We start from the raw sequence: 22877 nt of genomic DNA, 5'->3' as shown, positions 1-22877 counted from the left end.
GGATCCCCAGAAATTGGAGTTACAGAAAGTTGTGAGTGCTGAGACTCGAACTTGGGTCCTCTGGAAGAGCAGCCAGTGTTCTTAACTGCTGAGCTACTTCCCTAGTCCATACTGTCACTTGTAACTAAACAAGCAAATATAAAAATCCAGCTACCTACTCTTATGTGGACTTGCAAAATACACAAAACAACATCATTTCTCCCATGTTAAATTACTTTAGGGGAAATAAGAGGTTTTACATTAAAATATACATTTAATGTACATTAACATTCTTCAATATTAGTTTATATTATTATTCTTTAGTTTATTATTAATGTTTAAATTGATTAATAAAAGTGTTAAATTTCTCCATTTTAAGTTCAAGTATATTAAACACTATGTAAGCCCATAGTGTTCTATTCTTAATATATTATATTATTAAGTATAAAATGTAAGACCATGAGAGCTATGGATCCATACCATTCTCCTAATTCTGTATTAAATATATTACTATAATCTGATGCCACACATGTAACATAATGTCACGTGTTTGTGTGCATACTACCGCTTTAGCTGGACTAGGACAAAGACAAAACTTGTCTTGCTTTGAACCCAAAATTCCAGAAAAAGCAGTTCAGTGGATACTTGTCCCTTTGGCTTGACTTTATAGTCCAGCAAAATCACTTACTGTAACTACTCTGCTAAAGTCTTAAAATTAGTTGATCAAGGATAAACATTAATAGTCTAATCTTGTCGGCTTGCGAAGGCTACCGTATGATGTAGAAAATCAGCAGCTCCATCCTACAGCAGACACTGTCTCTCTACTTCTTTTGCTAAGGTTTTTAATGTCTGCTTTGCTTGCTCGAGATGAGGCTGGGGGTCTTTCTGTGACTCTTGGGATGGCCTGGAGCTCCAGAGCCTTCTGTTTCACACCCTTCTGCACAGCTGGGATTTCAGGCCGCCGCTGTTGCTGCATCAGCTTGCAGGGGCTTCAATGGCTATTCACCTCGTCTTTATACCCGCAGGTCCTTTTCCTAGAATCTTTATCTTCCTTGGTAAAGTCTGGGGGGTGGGGGAGGGCTTCTCTTGCCTGCCTGCTGAGGTTTTCTCCCTCACAGCTCAGAGCACCTTACCTTCTCCTTAAATGTCATGTCTCACCATCCTAATTGTTGAGCTATTTGTGTAATGGCTTAATTAAAGTCCGTCTCTCACTAAAACGTCTGCCCCAAGGGGACACAGACTGTGCCATCTTTTCATGCCATATCTCAAGGGACTTAGAAAAACATTAAATGGATAAATATTATTCAATAAATCAACTGAAATTAATTCCCCATTTTTCCTGTGACATTTTATAATAAGGCAGAGGGAGCGATGGGGAAAAAGTCCACTGTGCACCACAGAAGGAAAGAAATGGACTGGTCTGCATTTGTAGAGGAGGCATTTACAGGCCTGGGGACCTAGCACAGTGGTGACGGGAGATCGTGGCCCCAAGGACAAAGAGTGGGGGGAACAAACTTCCCGCAAAGACACCTAGGTGCATAGTATATCCTCTTTGCAAGGTTTCCATGAACACACTCATGTTCTAAGCAGGAGCACGGAGAGTGTGGCACTGTCCTGTCTATATTCAGAGCACTATCTAGGTCGAGCTGATCCCCAGGATGCACTCTGTACACATCCTGGGACTTATCTAACACTCCAAAGGGCCTCACATACTTTGATGCACCAACCAGCCAGTTTCACCTGCACACACAGCTGGCAACTGGACACAGAGGTGGACATGTGCCCACTCTAGGCCCCGAGGGCAAACATCTGAGATGCACTCTTTTTATTCCCCTGCCGAGCACACGGGTTAATAAATATTGAATGACTAGATGAATAAATTTTTACTAGAAAATTTAGTGACGTTGATGGCGGTTTATTCAAAACTGAATAATTTAAATAGGTCTTATTTCTAATTTATTAAAAATTCTATTAGCGAGTTTTAGAAAGGGCTCAATATATTTATTGACCGATTGTGCTGTTGGCATTTTATAATCGTGCTGGGTATAATTAATTCCCAACCCACTGATAATTTGGTCAGTATGTAAGAACTGGTAACTGTACTTTCTCGGGGATATACGTTATCCATGCTTTAAAAGCCTTGTCTTCTGAGAACAGGGCCAACTTCTGATACCCACAATGTCACAGCACTTTATAGGAAAGTGGCTTGGCTGGCTGAGGAATGTCCACTATGGCCACCTCTGCTTGGGCCTGCAGGGTGCCAAGGATCCAGGACCACTAGTCAAGGCTACTTTATGCATGTTTCCCACGTTGCTCATGTAACATGGAGGGGCCTGCTTGTTTATGTTTCCTGTCCCACCTGGTACCCCACAGCTGGCAAGCCCCAAAGAAAATCACACAGAGATCTCTATAAGTTATAAAGCTGATTGGCCCATTAGGTCAGGCTACTTATTAGTTCTTATGACTTATCTTAACCCATTATTCTTATCTATGTTAGCCATGTGGCTCTGTACCTTTTTTAGTGGGGCAGATCACATCCTGCTGCTTCGGTGATCTGGGCAGGAGTGGGATGAATCAACTTCCTCCCTCCCAGAATTCTCCTGTTCTCATTGTATCACCTCTACTTCCTGTCCAGTTTTCCCGCCTATACTTTCTGCTTGGCCAATCAGCGTTTATTTAAAACATGATTGACAGAATACAGACAATTCTCCCACACCAGCTCAAATGCCTCTCAATCCTTGCTGTATCACAATGGTGAAGAAATCTACCATTGACGTTCATGCTTTTTATGTGTAAGGACGTGGAAGTCCTAAAGCAAAAAGGAAGTTTCCTACAAGAGCCAGGGTGCAGAGCTACGGAGGGACACAGGCTTCCAGTGGCCCAGTTCTGTCTCAGGCTCCACTTTCTTGTGGGGCCTTGGGAACGGTGTCTGTCTTCAGCAAAAACAACACTTCCTATCAGGATGCAAAGATGTTTTTAAAACCTTGAAAGTCCCTCATTGCACTCATCTTCTTCATTCTTACTTCATACATCATGCTACATTCAATATGCATACAAAGTTTCAGGTACAGTGGGGTATGACTGTGGTTCCAGCACGCAGAAGGCTGAGGCAGGATTAAACGGTTCAAGACCAGCCTGGGCTAATAGTAGGATCCTGTCTATAAACCAACAACAGAAAGCACTTGAAACTGTAGGGAGCATAGTAACACACAGCAACACACAGCGACACACAGCAACACACAGCGACACACAGCAACACACAGCGACACACAGTGAAGCAGGGAGCATAGTGACACACAGTGACACAAAGCCCTATGGAATTGCCTGTTAAATCGAATGGTTTGTTTTTGTTTTAGGGCATTTAACCGAGGTCAAATTTTACCCCGGCAACAACTCAGGGACAGACTTGATATATTCTGATTTGTGTTAATAGAACCGAGCGCTCCAGTACTGGTTTGTTCGTTATGACTAATGAAGATGCTGTCTGGTAGTAATTACATTCTGTCAGGTCACATTAATCTACACCTCAAAAGGTGACTTGGGAGGCGCTATGAATGCATTTTTTCCTTTGAAGGATAAATTTGGGTTTTCTAGGTAAAAATGCATCTATAGTTTCTTACCAGAAACTGATTAAGGAACGCATAAGATTTTTAACAGGGTCAGCAAGATAGCTCAGAGTATACGGCAACTTCCACAAGCACACCAAAATGCATGTGGATCACATACACATATGTGTGCACATACACACTTATACAATAAATGCTAAAAAAAGAATTTAAGACTTATAATAAAGACACACCTTTTCTCTATATTCGATGAAACAGCGGAAAACTGGTGTTAACCAGAAGTTTCAGAAATTAAAAGTTCTTGTAAAGTGTAATATACAGAAGGGGCAGACATGTTGCCAGTCCCGCTTGTCCGGGTCTCCCCTCTTTAATTTCCTAGGAATCTTGTAAATTCTTATTGTGTCCACATTCCCGCCACACCCTGTGTTTTCTCTTTACATTTTATCGTGCCTCCACATCCATGCCGCAGGCCAGGGCACGGTCAGGCTGCTGGCCAGCGGACTCTTAGCTTTCCTGGCCATTCCTGTGCTGTACTCCCAGATGCCTTCTAGCCAGATGAGATCCACAGTAGATACGGGCATCGTAACCGTCCAGTATGCCCAGGGCTTCCTGCCTTCCTCACCATGTTTTTCTTAAATTAATTGTGACATCCCCCCGTGGAACAGAAAGCTCGCTGAATGCCCAATGTGATAGTTTGTGAGGCAGGTTTCATAGGACATTTATAGTCACAGATTTCTGAAAATGAAGGAATAAGACCAGGTGGAATGAACAGTTATGAGGAGCAAAGAATTTTAATCAATCACAGTTCTGAGGTTGATGGTATAGGTTGAGGGTAGAGAAAATGAAAAATGAAATAAATGAGAGGCACCGATGAGGTACACTGAACCGGAGGGGATGGCTGTTTGCAGGTACAGCTTCTCTCTGCATCCTGCACATCCCCGCTACATGGCCTGTCTTTCCGCCCACGGACACATCCTAGCTCACGTGCTCATCATCCTCATGTGGTCACGTTCCTCTGACTGCATCAGAGCGCTAGGGTGCTGGGAGTTTTCACGGACAGAAGCCTTCCTACTGGGATACCGTCTATCAGCTATCCTTGCCTTCCATTCACGGTCTTTAAAACCAGACTTTACAGGGCTAGAGAGGGGTCTCTTTAGAGTTCAGGAGAACTTACTGCCCCCCAAGGGAACCTCAGTTCAGTTCCCAGCACCCACAGTGGGTAAATCACGACTACCTGTGACTCCAGCTCAAGGGGAGTCTTATCTGGCCTCCTTGGGTACCTGCATGCACATGAATATATACATATATATGTATATATATGCACACATACATAATTTAAAATTTTTAAAGATATCTTTTTAAAAAATATTTAATTATTTTTTAAAAGATATCTTTTTAAAATGGATTGCCTTTGTCTTTTACTTAAGAAACAAAAAGAAAGGAAGAAAAGGAAAAATGCCCTCTACTTCGTATCTTCATCGACCTGACAGCATCAGCTTCCTGTGCAGTTACCAGGAACTACCTCTCACATGTTCCCTGCTCAAAGGGAGCACTCAGAAAGCGAGGCGGCTTCCCCAGTCCCGAGCAGAACCAAGTCTGTCTTCTCTGTGGACAGGTGTGGATGCAGCCCGAATTCCCATCGACTTCCTGACATGCTCAATTCACACTGCGCTGAATTAGCCCAAGGCCCCGCGGGTTCCACGTCACCTGCCTTCAGCTTCTACGCTTGTGCGCTTTACTTACTTACTTACGCAGCTGGGATTTATGAATCGGGGGCAGGAGCTTGCTCCACATTGATTTGTCTCCTCTGTAAATTGATTTTCATCCATTATCTCACCTTCTTCCTGAGATCAATGACCTGGTAAGTGCAATCTTGAGGACCATATTTCTTCATTTGGTATTTAAAGGCCTTTTCCCCTACATTCCCCGACTAAAACCAAAGCACATAAACACAGTGTTGCTTTGACCTACTCCACCTGTCTAATGACATCATTCAAAAAGTAAGATGAAATGGTCCACCTCATGCCAGTTCCTGGTGACCTCTTCCTAGCATCCATAAACAATCTCCTTAAAGACCTTCTGTACCATTCGCGGAGACAAACAATCCTTCTTCGACATACTCATTCATCAGTTTGGTCTGTATTCAATATCTTCCATAAATCAATGCCCCCCCCCATACACTTTTTTTAAATGTTCCATTTGTCACTTTAGTCTTCTGGTACCTTTACCATCTACATTACCTCACATCACCTCAAGACTACTCAATGTGGCTCCACAAGCCAGTATCCCAGCTTCTGGATACCAGCCAGAAAAGTTTAAACCTATCTGGAGCAATCTGACTCCTCTCTGAGACTGTGGTCTGGGGCGGTCTCACCATGGCTTAGAACTCCCCATCTTCCTATCTCCTATCCCAAGACAGAGATTAAGGATGTACTTCTTCAAAATCATTCTGGAGCAGCCTGGACACCCGTGGATGCTCAATAGGACTAAGCCACTTCAACTAAGTCCATTTTCATTCGTAGGAGCTTGACAGTATGTTTGCTCTGTCACCTCCTACCTGGAATTGGCGTCCTCCCCTGAGGGCCTATTGCTGCTGCTTCACTGTCTATCACAACTCCGAGAGCAATCAGCCAGATTATCAATATTGTCCATGCACTTCGCATTTGTTGATTTGACCTTGCACTTTATTTTTATCTACTGCAGAGCTGTGGAGAATGCGGTGCTGGGGTTGGAACCAGGTTGGGCAAGCTAGGCAGTCGCCACCTCTGGGCCAGATTCTCACACCTTTTCTTTTGAGACAGACTCTCAAGTTACCCAGGCTACCCTTGAACTTGAAAACCACCTGCCTCGACTCCCAAGAGGTTGGGTCTATAGCCTTGTGCCAACAGGACTGGCTTATTTTAACAGTTTTAAATTAACGATTTAATGATTAGAATGCTCCAGGGTGTACAGAGTATGGGATTTGTTAGCATTTTGAGTTAAATTGGCTCGAGTGGGTCTAGCCCGGCTGGTCCTATGGTCTAATTACCACCATTTCTCAGGGAAAAGACCTTCTGTATTCCACAGAAGTGACTCAGACAGAAATTTCTGAATGGCATCTTCGTACATCTGCCTACTTATGCTCATCCTCCTCAATCCTAATAATTCATAAATTCATCTTCTGGACCAGTCATACAGAGTGAATATTCTTTCATATTCAGACAGAGTACCTGGTTCATCCTCACCACCACCACCCTCCCCGGCAGAATGCACAGCAAAACTGAAATGTTGAAATACCTCATGAATGCCAAACACGGCAAAATGGTCCAAATGAGCGACTCTTACTGGCTCATTTGTCTGATTTCAGTCTTCTTGTGAGAGTCCTTCTGCCAAGTCAAATATTAAATTTCTTTGTTTGTGTGCTTGGGATTGGGGGCACTGAGGTCCTTCTCTCTTCCCATTTGGAAAGGTCAGTGCGGAAGACACAGGACAAAGCCATCCTGTATATCTGTTTACACGGGAAAGCAGTGTGCATCTGAGTGAGGGAATGCTTGAGGGGATGGGACCACATCACTCCCACGGGTACTTAACCTGAGCATCTTAGAATTGGAGGCAGAGTGTGGAACTTTAGTTGATTTGGAAGATTAGCCAGAAAGATCTTGGACCCACCGTAAAATACTTTTCAATAGCTCTGATATCCGGCTGCCTCAGAAATAATCAAAGGTGCGGGGCTGGGGAGTGGAGGGGAGAAAGAATAGAATCCATTTTGATTTGAATTTCTTGTTGTTTGGCTTTTGGGGGAGGCAGACTAGCCTGGAAGATTCACTATGTAACAATCTTCCCGCTATAACTTCCCAAGTACAGGCATTACAAACAGACGTTACGCCTAGCATAGAAACAAAACCCCGATCCACCTACTGGAAACAAAATCTGCAAACAAAATTCTGGTAGATTATTCTTTTATACCAGGGAGAGGACAAAACTGACTTTTCCACATGAGTCCTGACCAGTCATTACCTCAGGAGGAAAGTCCTGATAGGACCATGGGAGCAGAATGCTCCTCAAGGGCCCTCAGAATGGACCATCTACTCCATCTACTCGAGAGCCCCCAAGGTTGGGCCATCTACTCGAGAGCTCCCAGAATGGATAATCTACTCAAGGGCCCCCAGAGTGGATCATCTACTCCCCCATTGCTGCTCCTGAAGATCCTGCCATATTCACACTGGCCCTCATCACACAGGGATACCCAGGGATACCCAGCTCCCAGTTCAGCCCCGACAGTGCCAGCACCCTGTGGCTCCTCAGTAGCATGGCTGCTCATCACCAGTGCTCTTGTCCCTCCCGTGCCCTAACCACCACAGCCAATGAGGACACTGGCATCCCTCAGGAAGGTCCCCTCCCTTTTTGGCCAGCGCCACATTCTTCTGCTGTCATAAAGAGGCCCCCTGGTCTGTTCCTAACCACTAGGCTCCCTTCTTCCTTCTCATGCCTTCTCTAAAGTCACATGATAGTTCCTCCTGCCAGTGACACTTGACCCTCTGGCTGAAGCCTTCTCCCAATTCTCTCCATGTCTGAGGGACGCTATGGTGGGACAGATGGGATCGCCAGCCCCACTCTGATCTCTCTGCTGCCAAGAGATCCCAGAACCTTTTCCTGGCTTTTCCAGCTCTCTGCCTCTCTACAGCTGCTTCCTCCCTGTGCCATCTTCACTCTCAGTAGCTGACAGCAGTTGTTAGCTGGGCAATCTCCCAACCTCTCTTTTTGACTCCTAAAACCCTGCATGAGTTTCCTGCTCCAGATCCTAAGTAGATGTGGCTCCTCCCATGCCAAGCAGATTCCTCCCCCTGTGCCCTGCAAACCTTGCATGCCCTTCTTCTGAGCATCCCTGCTCCTCTGAAAAGGACCCTCCGTAGGTTTATCCATCCATTTATTCCTGTCCTCTCTTTGCATCTGTCTCATTGTCCACACCTCACTGTCACGCTTCCTTGAAAGAGAGGCCAACATTTTCTATTTTCCACCTTCTAGTTCAGCCCACAATCCATTCAATTCTATATTACAGCCATATTCCCAGTACTCCCAGAAACAAAACTGAGGATGTCCCTTGAGCGCTCCTGGAACTCAGTGGTCCTCAATAAGAACAACTTTGCCCCCTGGTACATGCGGCAGTATCTGCAGTCTCTGAGAGTTACCCCTCCCCCGAAGCAGAGGGTTTTACTGTTATCCAGTGAGTAGAAAACAGGGCTGATAGCCCTACAATACCGAGGACACACACCCTGACCACCAAACCAAGAAACCCAGCCCACAAAGCAGTGGTGCTGCGGCTGGAAGAAGGAACTGTAAGCAATGCAAGCAGAACCCTTGCAACAACAGAGTCAGCTCACGACTTGTGCTGCCTCCGGGCTGCAGCTTGTAGCGCTCCAGAAGATGCAGCCATCGACTGACCCCTGAGTCAGAGCCTGACGTTCATCAGCGACTTAAAACTTAGCTCACTGTTATGTCTCTAAAACATTACACCTGACTTTATTCTTAGGGACGTGCACACATGCACATGTGCAAATGGACACATGCACACACGCGTGTGCACACGCGCACACACACACACACACACACACACACACGGCTCCTTTCGATGTCCTATAATTGACAACTTTACCCCATTTGAGCCCGTCTTCTGGTTTTCTAACCAGACTCCATCTTGACTCCTCTGCTGTATTTTGTATCTTGGGACCCCCAAAGGTCCAGGTGTTGAAAGTTTAGTTCACAAGAAGCACGCTTGGGGTGGCAGATCCTTTAGGAGGTGGGGTCTGGGAGGTCCTTAGGGATGTATCCTTAAAGGCAGTTGTGGATTCTGGCCCCATCTTCACTTTCTTTGCTTACAGGCCATGAAATGAGAGGTTCTGTTCCATCGTGCAACTCTTCCTTCCTCACCACAGGCCCAAAACAATTCTGCCAGTCAGGTATGAGCTGGAACTTCAAACTGTGAGCCAGAGAAAGCCTTTCCTCTTTATCTTTGCAAGTTGCTTAGCTGAGGTATCTTGAAAACCAACACATGACCCCCTCGGCTACACGCATCCAATACTTCACCAAGCACCCTTCCCCAGTTCTCTCTTGAACATTCCAACCTCAAAAAGTGTCAAGCACGCTACATCTATACCCGGAGGTCTCATGTATATGGTCCTCAGCTTTTTTTTTGCAAATACCCCCTAGCTCTTTCACTCTCAGCATGCTTCGCTGAACTGACTTGAGACAATCCAACCTGGTTAAACCACAGTCTTACCTATTCCATCCCTCTCCTCGTCAGCATGCCCCACCGCACCGGCCCTGAAGGGGCGAGCACATGGCCATCGTGGTGATCAGATTACTTTTCTACTTGGCCAAATACCTGACGAGAAGCAACTTGAGGGAGCAAGGGCTATTTTTAGCTCACAGTTAAGAGACACGGTTTATCCATCGCAACAGGGTAGGTGAGGTGGCTCCTCGTCGGCAGTCACCAGACAAAAAGGAATGACTGTCAGTGCTCTGGTCACTGTCTTTTTATCCAGCCCAGGGGAGAGCTTCGCCTCAGCTCGCGGTGAGTGCTCCTACTTCAGCGAGCTCAGTCTAGAACCTCCCATCACAGACACACCTCCAGCATGAGTCCAGATTTCGTCAGCTGGTAGGCACAGTTACTCACCTCACACGGGCTCCTGTAACTGTCAATACTCACATTAGATTTCTCAGGACGCTCCTGCTTCACTCTTCCACCGTGACTGCCTCATCCCCTCCCCCTCTTCAGATCCCTTTGTCTCTTCTCCTTCCTCAGTCTTTACTAATACTGGCTACCCATGTTACTAGTAAATGAAGAATCAGACTAATAGCCCAACAAGTTCCGCTTTCAAATCTAAGCACGGGCATCCCTATAGCTATGTCCAACCCCTTTACCTCTGGATCAAATCACAGTCCCTCCATGTGCCCAAGGCATCCCTATAGCTATGTCCGACCCCTTAACCTCTGGATCAAATCACAGTCCCTCCTTGCCTGCTGTTGTGTTCTGAATGAGAATGCCCCCCATAGGCTCAGGCACTGAAGACATCCCCAATAGGTGGACATTGGACTGCATGTGGTCAAGTATAGCTATAAATGGGGTCCAACATTTTTCTTTTTTCTTTTCCTTTCTTTTTTTTTTTGGGGGGGGGGGACCTGGAATGCTCAGTTCTTGAGCGCATGGATTCTACAGGTGACAGTTCATGTTGCACTCTCAAACAGCTGGCATGCCTGGCCGTCTCCCTGCCTTTGCTCTGTTTCTTCACAGTTCATTCTGGACACACGGAAAGTGGTGTTAGGTCAGGGACTCCTCTGTTGGGAACCTTCCCACCCATGCGGAGATGGCTCACTCTGAATGAATTCCAAACTGAAAGGTGCAATCAAAGCTTTCACAGTGACCTGCAAAGCTCTGAGTCGACTACTCTCCCCATCTTCCGATCTACCACAGCCGCCTGGATTTCCTTCCACAACCACACATATCACAGACGTGCCCATCTCAAGTCCTCTGTCTCGGGCCCCCCTGCTTAGATGTGTTTCTCTTCACCTAACCTTCCAAGCAGATCACTCCAGCAACACGGTAAGGCCTTTTCACTTCTTAGTCACTCTAAGATTGTATTTACAACTGTCACATATACCTATTGCCAAAACTCTCTCTCTCTCTTATACACACACACACACACACACTCCCTATTAATTTTCTCTAGTGATTACTCATTTGATATGTATATTATTTATATTATATATAATTTATACATTATTATGTATACTATATACTTTGTCTCTTTTAGTAAAGTGTTAACTCTTAAAAAAAAAACAGGGATAATCTTTTCTGTATGTTCGGTATAGTACCTAAAATAAATGCCAAATAAATACTTGTTGAAGAAATTAATACTTAGAACCTTTCCTTGAAGTTTTCGTGTATTTTCAACAGGTTGAAGATGATTAAATTAGAATTTTAGGTGGTGAACCATAATTTTAGAAAACAGTATCTTAGTTACTTTTGTATTGCTATGCTAAGATATCATAAAATCAAGGCAACTTACAAAAGAAAGCTTTTAATTTGGGGTTATTATTTCAGAAGGCAGTAGAGTCTCTAACCATCATGGTGGGGAGTGGAGCATGGAAGCAGGCAGGCAGCCATGAGAACTGGCATATTGAGACATGGAGACTGGGCAGAGAGAGAGTTAACCTGGAGAGTTAGTCTGGGCTTTTGAAACCACTCCCACTGACACACCTCCTCCAGCAAGGCCACGCCTCCTAATCTCCCCCACTTAACCACTCATCTTTCTGGGTCTATTTTCTCCTTCAGTTACTAAATCCCACGGCTTCTAATTTTTCTGGTTTAGCCTACTGCAATCCTAATATTCTTTGACCAGTCTAAATTTTATTATTTACTCCAAATTTGGTAGATGCTAAACAATGAAAAATATCAGTTAACACGAGATCGGAAGTGGTAAGAGTATTCCTGCCTCTAAGAAGCCAGGAGAGTTGTGGACAAATGTTCAAGTTCAGCAAAGGCAGATGGGGAGCAACAGTCCCTTAGCCTTCTATCTCCGTAATCCCATGTTGATCATGGCTGTGGGCAGATTCAGGGGTGCTACATCTAAGTCCTTCACACCCCATCGCTCAACTGTGTGTGTTCAGGCTGTCAGACCACTGTAAGTTCCTGGGTCATTGTCAATAGTTAGTGTTTCTAGAAACAAACATAACGATCGCCTCTTCCCACTACTGACCCTAATGTCCAACTCCTTTGGACTTGGAATGAAATGAAGTCTTTGGAGCTGGTCATACTCACGAGCTTTTGAATTTACCACTTAGAGCTCTTAACCAGATGTGGGCCTGGAAATGGAGTCCTGGAATTCTGGGACATCCTGCCTAGCAGGAGGACATTTCTCTGTTCCATTGCCATCAGGATGGAACTGATCCTAAGTTCTAACTCTGGGGTCTATGTTTACAGCCTCTGGGTTTGTTCGTGTTTACATTTATTTATTTTGTGTAGCGGGGGAATGCTTGTGCATTCGTGCATGTGTGCATGCATGTACATAGTGTGTGTTTAAGTCAGAGGACAGCCTGTGAGAGTCAGTCCTCTCCTTCCTCCACTTGGATTTTGGGGGCTCACACTCAGGCTAGCTGACTTGGAGGCCAGTGCCCCTCACCCACTGAACCATCACACTGACCCCACCCTCCAGTTCTACGTCTGAACTCTTCAGGATGAGCCGAGCCTCCGGCACTCAGTTTCCAGCCTCCCCTTCACCATTCCCTTCCCCAGAATCATAATCCCCCGAGGCTGTTTCCCCCTACACCCTCAACTGGCAGCCACCACGTCTCTAAGATGGGGAGTGAACCTCCTTAGAAACTGTAAAGTGCTGAATCAGACCTCATGCATAGACGAGAACAGGAAATAGTGAGAAAAATGAAACAGCGTGGAGGGTCTCCAGACGTGGCAAGGCGGCTCAGTGGGTAGAGTTACCTGCTCCCTGATGTGAAAGAAAGCCTGGCCAGCTGAGTTCAATCCCTTAGATCCAGATGTAGAGGTGAAGGGAAAGAACAGACCCCACAAAGATGGCCGTCGCTCTCCACACAAATGCCGTGGCATATGTGCCCCTCCCGGTAACAATATCAACAAGTTTGGCTTTTTGTTTTTCTAAAGATAACAATGTGGAGAAAACAATCATAATAAAATGTTAACGATTTTCACGGTCTTTAAGCCACCCTCACCAGGACCTAAAGTGGCTTCCCACCGTACAAGATCACCAGGTTTCTCTGTAAACCAGTATTTAACCATACCCTTTTCACACGACTCCCTCCCAAACACATCTGCCTTACCCCACAGTGGGTACATGGCAACATCTCTAGTTTCAACATGTTCCTAGTTCCCACAAGTCAGAGATAACAAGAACACATGCCCCTGTGTCTATGTCTCTTTCCACCCTGTTAACACTTTAGCATTCTGGCTAACGCGATGGCTTCAGTCTGCAAAGTGAGCAAAGAGGCAGCAAGAATGAGAACCTGTGTGTAAGAATGAGCGCGGCTGCGAAGCAGAGGTTGCAGGGAGGAAGAGCGGAGAGCTGGGGAGAGCGGCTGCTGGCTCCAGGCCTTAGGCAGCTGATGCCAATCTCGTGCTACAACCTGAGAACCCCAGTAGACACATGAGCTGTGCCATTCCTTCTAATACCAGTGAGCCAGCCTAGTCAACTACTCTGCTCTAAAACAGATCTCCCTGAAGGCAGCACACTGAAAAGCATTTCATCCTTCTCCCTATTGAACAAACTAGACAAAAACACTGTTACATTAAAAACCACCAGCCCTTGATCCGCCTGAAATCTCAACTATTTGGGAATAAGGATGAGTAAACATGCTCCGTGGTTTCCTACAGTTCAGCAAACAGCCGCTGAACTGCCAAAATGCCAGATTGGGGGGAAAAATAGAAAACTCACTTTTCCAACTTATTTTAGTTTTCCCATAGGGTTTGCAACTTGGCTTTGCAGTTAGATCCTCTGATATTCCAAATCAACATTGGCTCCAATTTAAAGATCTGGTTTGCACCAACTTACCTGACTTCCTGGCATCAGTTGGGCTCACCTGCCTATAAGAGCAGAGCTCCGTCTTTCTCAACGCTATGCTCTCCTGCCTACATCCGGGGCCTCTCTTAAGTATAACACATGGTTCCCTGGAGTGTCCTATTCTCACTGGACCTCCCTCTACAGCCTGCTTGTTTACCATGGAGACGGCATATGGTAATGTATGTTTACTCTCAGGCCCAGGAGTGCCAGCAACAATGGTGCAGGGAAGAAAACACAAGCAACTATTTATGAGTGTCATAACAACTTGTGTGTCATGAGCATCACAAACTGGGAAGGCATGGGAACATGAAAAACTGCTTCCCGGAGCCCCACGCCAGCAGAAGTAAGCAGAAGAGGAAATGAAGGGTAAGCAGAAGAGGAAATGAAGTTAGAAAGGGTGGTGGTAAGTCAGGGAGAAGTTGGAGGGGGAAGTAGAGGGTAGATATGATCAAATACATTTTATATATAATATATACACACGCATGTATATACACACACATATATAGATATATATCTATATGTGTATATATAGAGAGAGGTATGTATGTATATATAGGTATATATATAGAGATGTAGGTATATATGTATATAGAGATATGTGTGTATATATGTATATATATGTATACACACGTATATTTATATAGAGAGAGTATTTGATATACACACACATATGCAATGCTCAAAGAACACATTTAAGAAATATGTTTTAAAAAGTAATTCCTTCCTGGGTGGTAAGAACGTACATTAGAGAAAGACAGTAACCAGGCTCTCTGTTGCTGGGATAAACACTGATCAAAAACAACCTGGGAAGCCAAGTGTCTATTCTCCATCACACTTTCCGGTAACAGTTCATCCCTGAGGGAGGTCAGGTCAGGCCACTTCAGGCAGGAACTGAAGCAGAGACCAACCGACTGGCTTGCTCAGCTATCTTCCTTCTACAGCCCATGCCCACCTGCCCAGGGAGGTCGCTGTCCACAGGAAACGGTGGCCTTCCTTCATCACTTGGCAATTATGAAAATGCCTAACCTAATGGAAGTGATGCCTTGGCGGAGAGTCCCTCTCTGCAGGTGCGTCTGGGTTTGGCCAAGTTGGCCAAAGCCAACTAGCACACGGGAACACAGAGATGTGCTGTCGAGTACACATACAGGGCAATCATACATATCGTCTAACAGTGAATACTAAAGTGAAGGTCCTCCTCTGGCTTCTACAGTTGAAACAAGCCGTCCGGGGCAACTGCCGTTGCTGATTCTATATTCCACTTGCGGTCATTTGATCTTCCAGTCTTCTAACTTTGAAAATGAAAACACGGAAGTCAAGAAACAAGTGCTGGTGATAGAAAGTGATAGACAGTTTACCTGCCCTATGCACTACCCACACAGATGTCGCTGAGGCAGCTCAAGCATCAGCACCTTGACATGCTGCTGAGTGACGTGGGATTCCCCTCTGTATGCTATGAATATGCTTTATTACCACTGGTTATGAGAGAAGCTGTTTCAGCCATTGGCTTAGTAAAGTAAAGCCAGGCAGGAAATCCAAACAGAGATAGAGAAAGTAGCTGGAGTCAGAGAGATGTCATGTAGCTGCCAAAGGAGAAAGGCACCAGCTACCAGCCAGAACCTTACTGGTAGGCCACAAACTCATGGTGATTCACAGATTAACAGAAATAGGTTAATTTAAAACATAAGAGTTAGTTAGAAATATGCCTAAGCTACTGGCCAAACAGAACTGCAATTAGTATCGTTGCTGTGTTACTGCTCACGTTCAGGCTGCCAGGAAACAAACAAGAGGCCTCCACCTACAGCTGAGAAAACTTCCGTTTTCATGCAGAGAACGGTGTGAAGTCTGTATGTTTGCCAGGTGCACCAACACCTTGTTGCGTGCAACTCTTGCTACGTTAGTTATGATGTTTGATAAGGCCTCAACTAAAAGCAGTTCAGCGGGGTGCAAGATGGGCAGCTCTCTGAGTCTGTATCAACGGTGTCGGCGTTTGCATCACACCACTCTGTCCTGGGAGACTCGGAACTAGTGGAGTGCAGGCGGTGTGCACTCAGGGCTCCCCTTGGCTGACACTCACGCTGGCTGTATCAGGGCTTTCCACAGCAGGCCATCTGCAAGGACACCACAGGAGCCCCGCTCTGAAACGAAATGGCACTGTGGGTCCAGCGTCTATGGACAACCCTTGTCAGTCCTCAGCACTGCCTGGTTTCTATACTACAGCTCTATCTAGAGGGCAATCCATAAAGAGCAAGAGGTGGGAAATGCACAGAATCCATGACACAGTCACGTTCTGCCAACTACTGGAGTGGTAAAGGTATATCACACTTTGCAAATAAACCCTCCAAAAGATGCACACGCACACACAGTCGGTCTCTCTCTCTCACACACACTCAGGCGAGCGCGCACACACACACACACACACACAGTCAGTCTCTCTCTCTCTCTCTCCCTCACACACACACACACATACACATACTGACATGCATACAAACACACACAGAGTTTCTCTCATACATACAAACAGACACACACTCAGGCATATACACACAGACACACATATTGACATACACACATACATAGTCACACAGACATACATACTGATAGACACACACTCAGGCACACGCATACAGACATACAAACTGGCATATACACACAGAGACACACGTACTGCCATGCACATACACATACACACACATACAGAGTCTCTCTCATACACTCACACAGAGATACTGATTCACACAGACACACACTCAAGCATATACACACAGACACACATACTGGCATATACACACACAGACACACATACCGCCATGCACATGCACATACACATACACAAACATACAGAGTCTCTCTCATACACACACACAGAGACACAGATTCACACAGACACACTCAGGCATATACACACAGACACACACAGAGTCACGTAGATACACACTCAGGCACACACACACAGACATACATACTGACATACACACAGAGTCACGTAGACACACACTCAGACACACAGACTGGCACATACACACACAGACACACATACCGCCATGTACATACACACACACACACACACACACACACACACACACAGAGTCTCTCTCACACACATAAACAGACACACAAATTCACAGACACACACACACACTTGTATTGCAGAAGGAAATGGTAGACAAGTTATTTACAGCAACAAAAATCTGGGTGAATCTGGGTAAACCTGGGTGAAGACCGCTATGCTTTCTTTTCCTACTTCTCTGGCGTGAGTCAGAGAGTCAAGCACTGTAGGAACCTAATATAAAATCTGCTTGGAAAGACGTTCTGCAAGGCTTCCGACATGCTTAATTTTCTTTAAACAAGGCACTAATACAATCACAGTAGCATCTAATACGATTTTTAATTCCTTGAGGGTAGGAGCCATGGCTAATCTTCAGTGTCTGACTGAGTGGGAACATTAGTTTCCCTCTTGGTAAAAAACAACCAATAAAATATTCCTAGTCCTACCAGGCTGTATTACTGAAGGTTCCCGAAGGAAATGAGGAACGGACCGGGCCACTCCATGGTGAATAACAGCACTGGCCAGAGCATTGTCTGTGTTCAGTCAAGACCCGTTTTCCAAGGTTACAGAGAGCAGAACCTGACAGCAACAGAACCAGCCACCGAAGCAGGAAATTTTGGGAACATCTCCCTCTTTCACTACGGACTGAGTTCCTGTCAGCAGGCGCACATGCAGTGTGAAACAAACCTAAAGCTCATGATGCTGAACACTCATCATTGAGTGAGGAGCCATTAACCTGCTCCTCAGAGCCGCCAAAAACTGAACAGTCACAGCAGGGCCCTGTGCCGGTCTGGACCCATCAAGAACAGGATTTATTATTCAAAGAGAATCTCAGGACAGACAACATTAAGGCGAAGTACTTACAAACTCTGGAGTTCGGAAATCCTGCTGATCCTCCAGAGGGCCGAAGGTGGAACAGACGATTGTCTGGTCGAAGTTTTCCAGCACTGAAAATAAAGGAGAAAATAAAATAAGCAAAGCGCAGACTTGCCTGGATCCGCGCAGCAGCAGGAGTGATGGCACTCAGCATCTGAGGCCCACTTCCCGGCTGAGAGAGTCTCACTGTCCACAACGGAGAGCTACAGCCACTCTGTCCTCCATGTGGCTAGGTCTCCAAACGCCCTCGGCTGCGTCTACCATGGAAAATCACCAGCCTCTACACAGCAATTAAATGTTGAGTGCAGCTAAGAAACTCATTATCCCGCTAACCTCTCGGGGAACTGATGAGTCAAATCAGGACGGCCATCTTCTGTTTGAACATACACTGAGAAGCAGCATCTGACAGATACTGAGTGGGAGCCAAATAAAATTTTCCAGGAGGTACTTTTAACTCGTAACAAGCGAGTAAAGTTAATTACAATAATATCATTTAACCTATAAAATCCATGAACATTTGAATATATAATCCGTATTAAAAAATTATCAGTGAACCAGTTTATATTTTTTTCTGGGACTTTGCCTTGGGGGATCTGGGATGAATTACAAATACAAATGAGCCACAACTCAAAAGGTCAGCAGCCACAGGTGACTAGTGGCCACTGTATTAGGTGACCACAGTGGTAGGCGAGGTAAGGAGCCAAGCCCAGGAAGCAGGCCATTCGTCACGTCTATCCCTGGGTTGCCATCAAGACCCTGTCACAAATAAAGGTGCTGGCCCAGCATAGAGGACCTTGAGGAAGCAAACCAATCGTACACTCCATACCGTGTGGTTCTAGATCAATGAGCTCTAAAGAAGCCAGAAGGAAAGACTTAATGAAGGAAGTGTTGGGTGCCAGAGGTTGGTCAGCAGGAGGGCACATTAAAAAAATTAGGAAATTTCAAATAACAACAAAGTTTAGGATTATACTAGGAATGACTAAAATGCCATATATCTTTGACTTTGTAAAAATAAAAGATCCTTAATTTAAAGAGGTATAAAACAGTAGTTAAAAAACATTGGAAGGACATCAACTGTTTAAGGAGGTTTACATAGCTACTCTCAATGATCAACAGACCCACACCTCCTCAGCAAGCCATTGCCATGAAAGAAGACGAGGTTAAAGAAAGACAGGGGGCAGGGGCACACGGAACTATCAGCAGTACACATCCTTCAATGGTCCACACAGAGCAGCTAGGCCAGGCTTTAATTTTACTCAAGGCAGAATTTTATAAGTCACAACACGCCCGACATCTTGAATATACAAACAGGTTTCGTGAAATAGCTGCTTCCTAATGATGAGAAAAAAATATCCTCTTTTCAGTGGCCTAAAAAAATAACAGCTCAACTTGCAGAGGGAGATTCACGAGAGCCCAAAGATTGTTCACAGAGCAAAGTTATCAGCAAAAGTTGAGACAATTCATCTGTTTAAAAAAATTCCCAATATCAGAACTGCATTTTAGATTCACACCAAAGACCTTCGTTTCTACAGGTAACCCACACACATAGTAGCAGCCCCTATGGCCTAAACAGAAAGGGCAGCAGATGAGGCGGCACAAGCAGGGGCCACCTCTTCTGAAGAGCCCGTCAGAGGACCCCCTGTTTAAGAACCAGGGGAAAATGGGAAACAGAGGTGAAGGGAGGCATCTTGCAAAGGTGACAATCAAAGTCGGTGCCTCTGAATATCCTGGGAGGCCTGCGATTTCCACACAGCCAGCAATGTCTGGAGCCGATTATTCCACCAGCCAAACAATAGTTGGCCAAAATAATTACATCCCTGCAGACCACCTTCATAACTGCCTCAAGCAGTGTTCTCAACCTGTGGGTCGCGACCCCTTTGGGGGTCAAACAGCCCTTTCACGGGGGTCACACCTCAGATGTCTTGCATCTCCGATATTTACATTACAGTTCATAACAACAGCCATTTCAGTTATGAAGTAGTAATGAAAGTACTGTTATAGCTGGGGGTCACCACAACCTAAGGAACTGTATTAAAGGGTTATAGCATTAGGAAGGTTGAGAACCACTGTCCTAACGCGTGGCTGTCTATACACCCGGCTATGACAAGCTCTCCATGGCTGGAGTACAGCTAGGAAGACCTAACCTTTCTACAACATTAACTGTAGAGATACTGAAGAAGATACAAGTGTGGTATTTATAATATATTGCTTCATAAAGTTGATGAAGCATCATACTTGCGTGTATTTTGACACAACCACCATAAATCTGATGGCGTGATTTCATCTGACATCTTATCTAAATTCCTGCAGGATGAGATGTGCAATTTATCTATTACATATCAGAGGTGAAAAGGTCAGTGGCACTCCCCTTGGTTCCTCTTTCCCTGCTTTGCAAAGGGGGACTTAAGAAGGGATTCATTTTGCCGAGTGAGAGAAGAAACAAGATCTAGGACCCCGGTGTCCCACTAGGTCATGGGTAAGGATGCAGAGGAACAGACTTGTAAAAGTATAGCACTGCTTGGTTCTAGTTACTCCCACAATGAGAACATACATAGTCACAGTTAATGTCAACACAGAAGAAAAACGGAATTTGAGTAAAGAAAAACAAAAATGGCTTTGCTAAAATACCATGTGAGCAAGACAAACCCACAGCTGCTTCTCCCAGGACCTAACGCAGCGGAGAGGTAGAGGATACATGAGGCTGGTACAGAATTAATCTTCCTCTAGTTAGGGGTCCAGGAAATCTTTGGAACTCTCATTTCTGATAATCTAAGGCAAATGGAAAAAAATTCGTTTCATGGCAAAAATAGTTTAAAAATCAAGATGCAAAACTGAGAATTTCTTATTAAAAATAATTGGGGGGGGTTGATACTCAGAAAACAAACAAACATACTAACTTTTTAAAAAAGTTAATTACTTTTTTAAAAAAGTAATTTTACTTAATAGCTTTTGGGATGTTAAGAACACTGGCTGCTCTTGCAGAGAACTCAGACTCAATTCTCAGCTCCGATGTGCTGATTCACAACTCTGTAAGTCTAGTTCCAGGGGATCTAATGCCCATTCTGACCTTCAAAAGTACCAGGCATGCATGTGGCACATATACATGCAGACAAAACACTCACATATATAAAATAAAATCATCTAAAAATGAAAAATAGTATCAACTGTATTACTATGAGTAAAATTTAAATCATTGAATATTTAGGCCAAAAGAAGTCTATAACATAGCCACTTTTGATAAATCTAATAGTAAATCAGTCACCTAACAATTATTATAAATGAAAGTGAGCATATTTCAAAAACTTTATCAATGCAGTTTGGGCAATAAGGTTTGAAGGTAGACCTAATTCCAACTTATTCAGCACTATAAAACCAATAAAACTACGTAGAGGCTTAGCCATATCAATGGTTTAATAACAGGACACCGGCAGCCTCCGCCAAAGTGGCAGTCATGTGGTTACTTGTGTACCAATCAGAAAAAAAAAAAATGACCTGAATTTACTACCCCGACTATGAAGTAGATACAGCCTGTACTAAAATACCGATTGAGATTGTGATACAAAGCAGCCAATAAAAAGTCATTATCTATAATCTTATAGCTTTGACAACCTATAACCTAACAGAAAACACACTCAGGAAATCCACGGACGAAAACTAAAGTGGCCGGTAAGCAGGGCTCTGGAACAGACGTGATGAGAATGAGAAGATGCTATGTCTACCATACAGCACAGGCTGGGGCAGGAGCTGGCTCTCCCTGACTTGTTTATGAAGGTGACTGCTTACCACTGAAATGATCAGAACCACAGCGGATAGACGAGAGACCAGGTAATGCCAGGTCTGAGCTGGGGCTGGGGCTCTAGTGCAAAGCACTTGACTAGCATGTGCAAGGCCCCAAGTTCAACACCCAGGGCTGAGGGGAAAAAGAGTAAGAATGGTAAGACAGGGTGCTGGGGGAAAATAAATTAAGAAATAAGAATGGCAGGGCCAAGTGCAAAGGGCCTGGACTGTGGACCCTGGCAGAGCTCAAGTCCTAACGCCAACTGCTGAGTGCCAATTATTATCAGCATATTTATCCCAAGCTGGCCATAACCATGTCCCTGGTGATGTCACAGGGCTATGCAAAGATAGCAATGACAGCTCAAAAACATGCTGGAAAAACAATGAGGATCTGCAGAGATGATAGATCATCTCTCCTATTGACCTTCCAAGGTACCTGGGTTCAATTCCCTGCACTCACAACATCTGTGACTCCAGTTCAACGGGACCCATCACCCCCTTTAGGCCTCCCAGGGGAATCAAGAGCAAACATGGTACACGGAAACGCATGCAGGCCAAATACCCATACTTTAAAAATAATAATTTTTAATTGAATACTCTGTAAATATAAATTAACTTTGCATATAAAAACTCAATATGAAAAAAATAAAACTGCAAAATTCCTGGGCATACTAATCTGCGTCTGGCATTTCCAAAAGTCTGGTCAATTTATTCCTATTTCTGTCCTTATTCCCTCAGATGATCAATAATAATTTAGGGTTGTCATCACCTCAAGTCGACAACTAAAAGCTAAACAATTGGACTGTCAATCAGTCTGATTCCAAAACTGTAAATCTTTTAGATATATTGATTTTGTCTTCTGGGTTGCTAAGAATAATCCTCTTAAATATGAGTTGATAAGAGATTAAAGTAGCACTGAAAATAGAAATCAAAAGAATATTAACAGAAACAAAAGTGCCAACTTATGGCCAGATCGAAACAGACTAACATGCCAAGTGAGGTGGCACAGCACTCAGGAGGTAGAGGCAGGATCAGGTGTGTAAGCACAGCCTTGGCTACCATAGCAGG

General features: G+C 44.7%; 1 protein-coding gene across 3 annotated transcripts in view; it reads right to left on the bottom strand.

Moving 5' to 3' along the window:
- Ano6 (anoctamin 6) overlaps window positions 1–22877 on the bottom strand; it is a 176605-nt gene that overhangs the window by 89139 nt on the left and 64589 nt on the right. For all 3 annotated transcript variants that reach the window (XM_048444763.3, XM_048444762.3, XM_048444764.3), the window contains one exon: window positions 18021–18103. In XM_048444763.3, the coding sequence (XP_048300720.1) occupies window positions 18021–18103 (83 nt within the window). The remainder of the gene's footprint in view (window positions 1–18020; window positions 18104–22877) is intronic.

Source organism: Myodes glareolus, chromosome 19 (genome assembly GCF_982192425.1).
Source record: "Myodes glareolus chromosome 19, mMyoGla1.1, whole genome shotgun sequence".
Classification (NCBI taxonomy): domain Eukaryota; kingdom Metazoa; phylum Chordata; class Mammalia; order Rodentia; family Cricetidae; genus Myodes; species Myodes glareolus.
The sequence above is the reverse complement of the archived record's forward strand: the minus strand, read 5'-3'. Positions and strand labels throughout refer to the sequence as shown.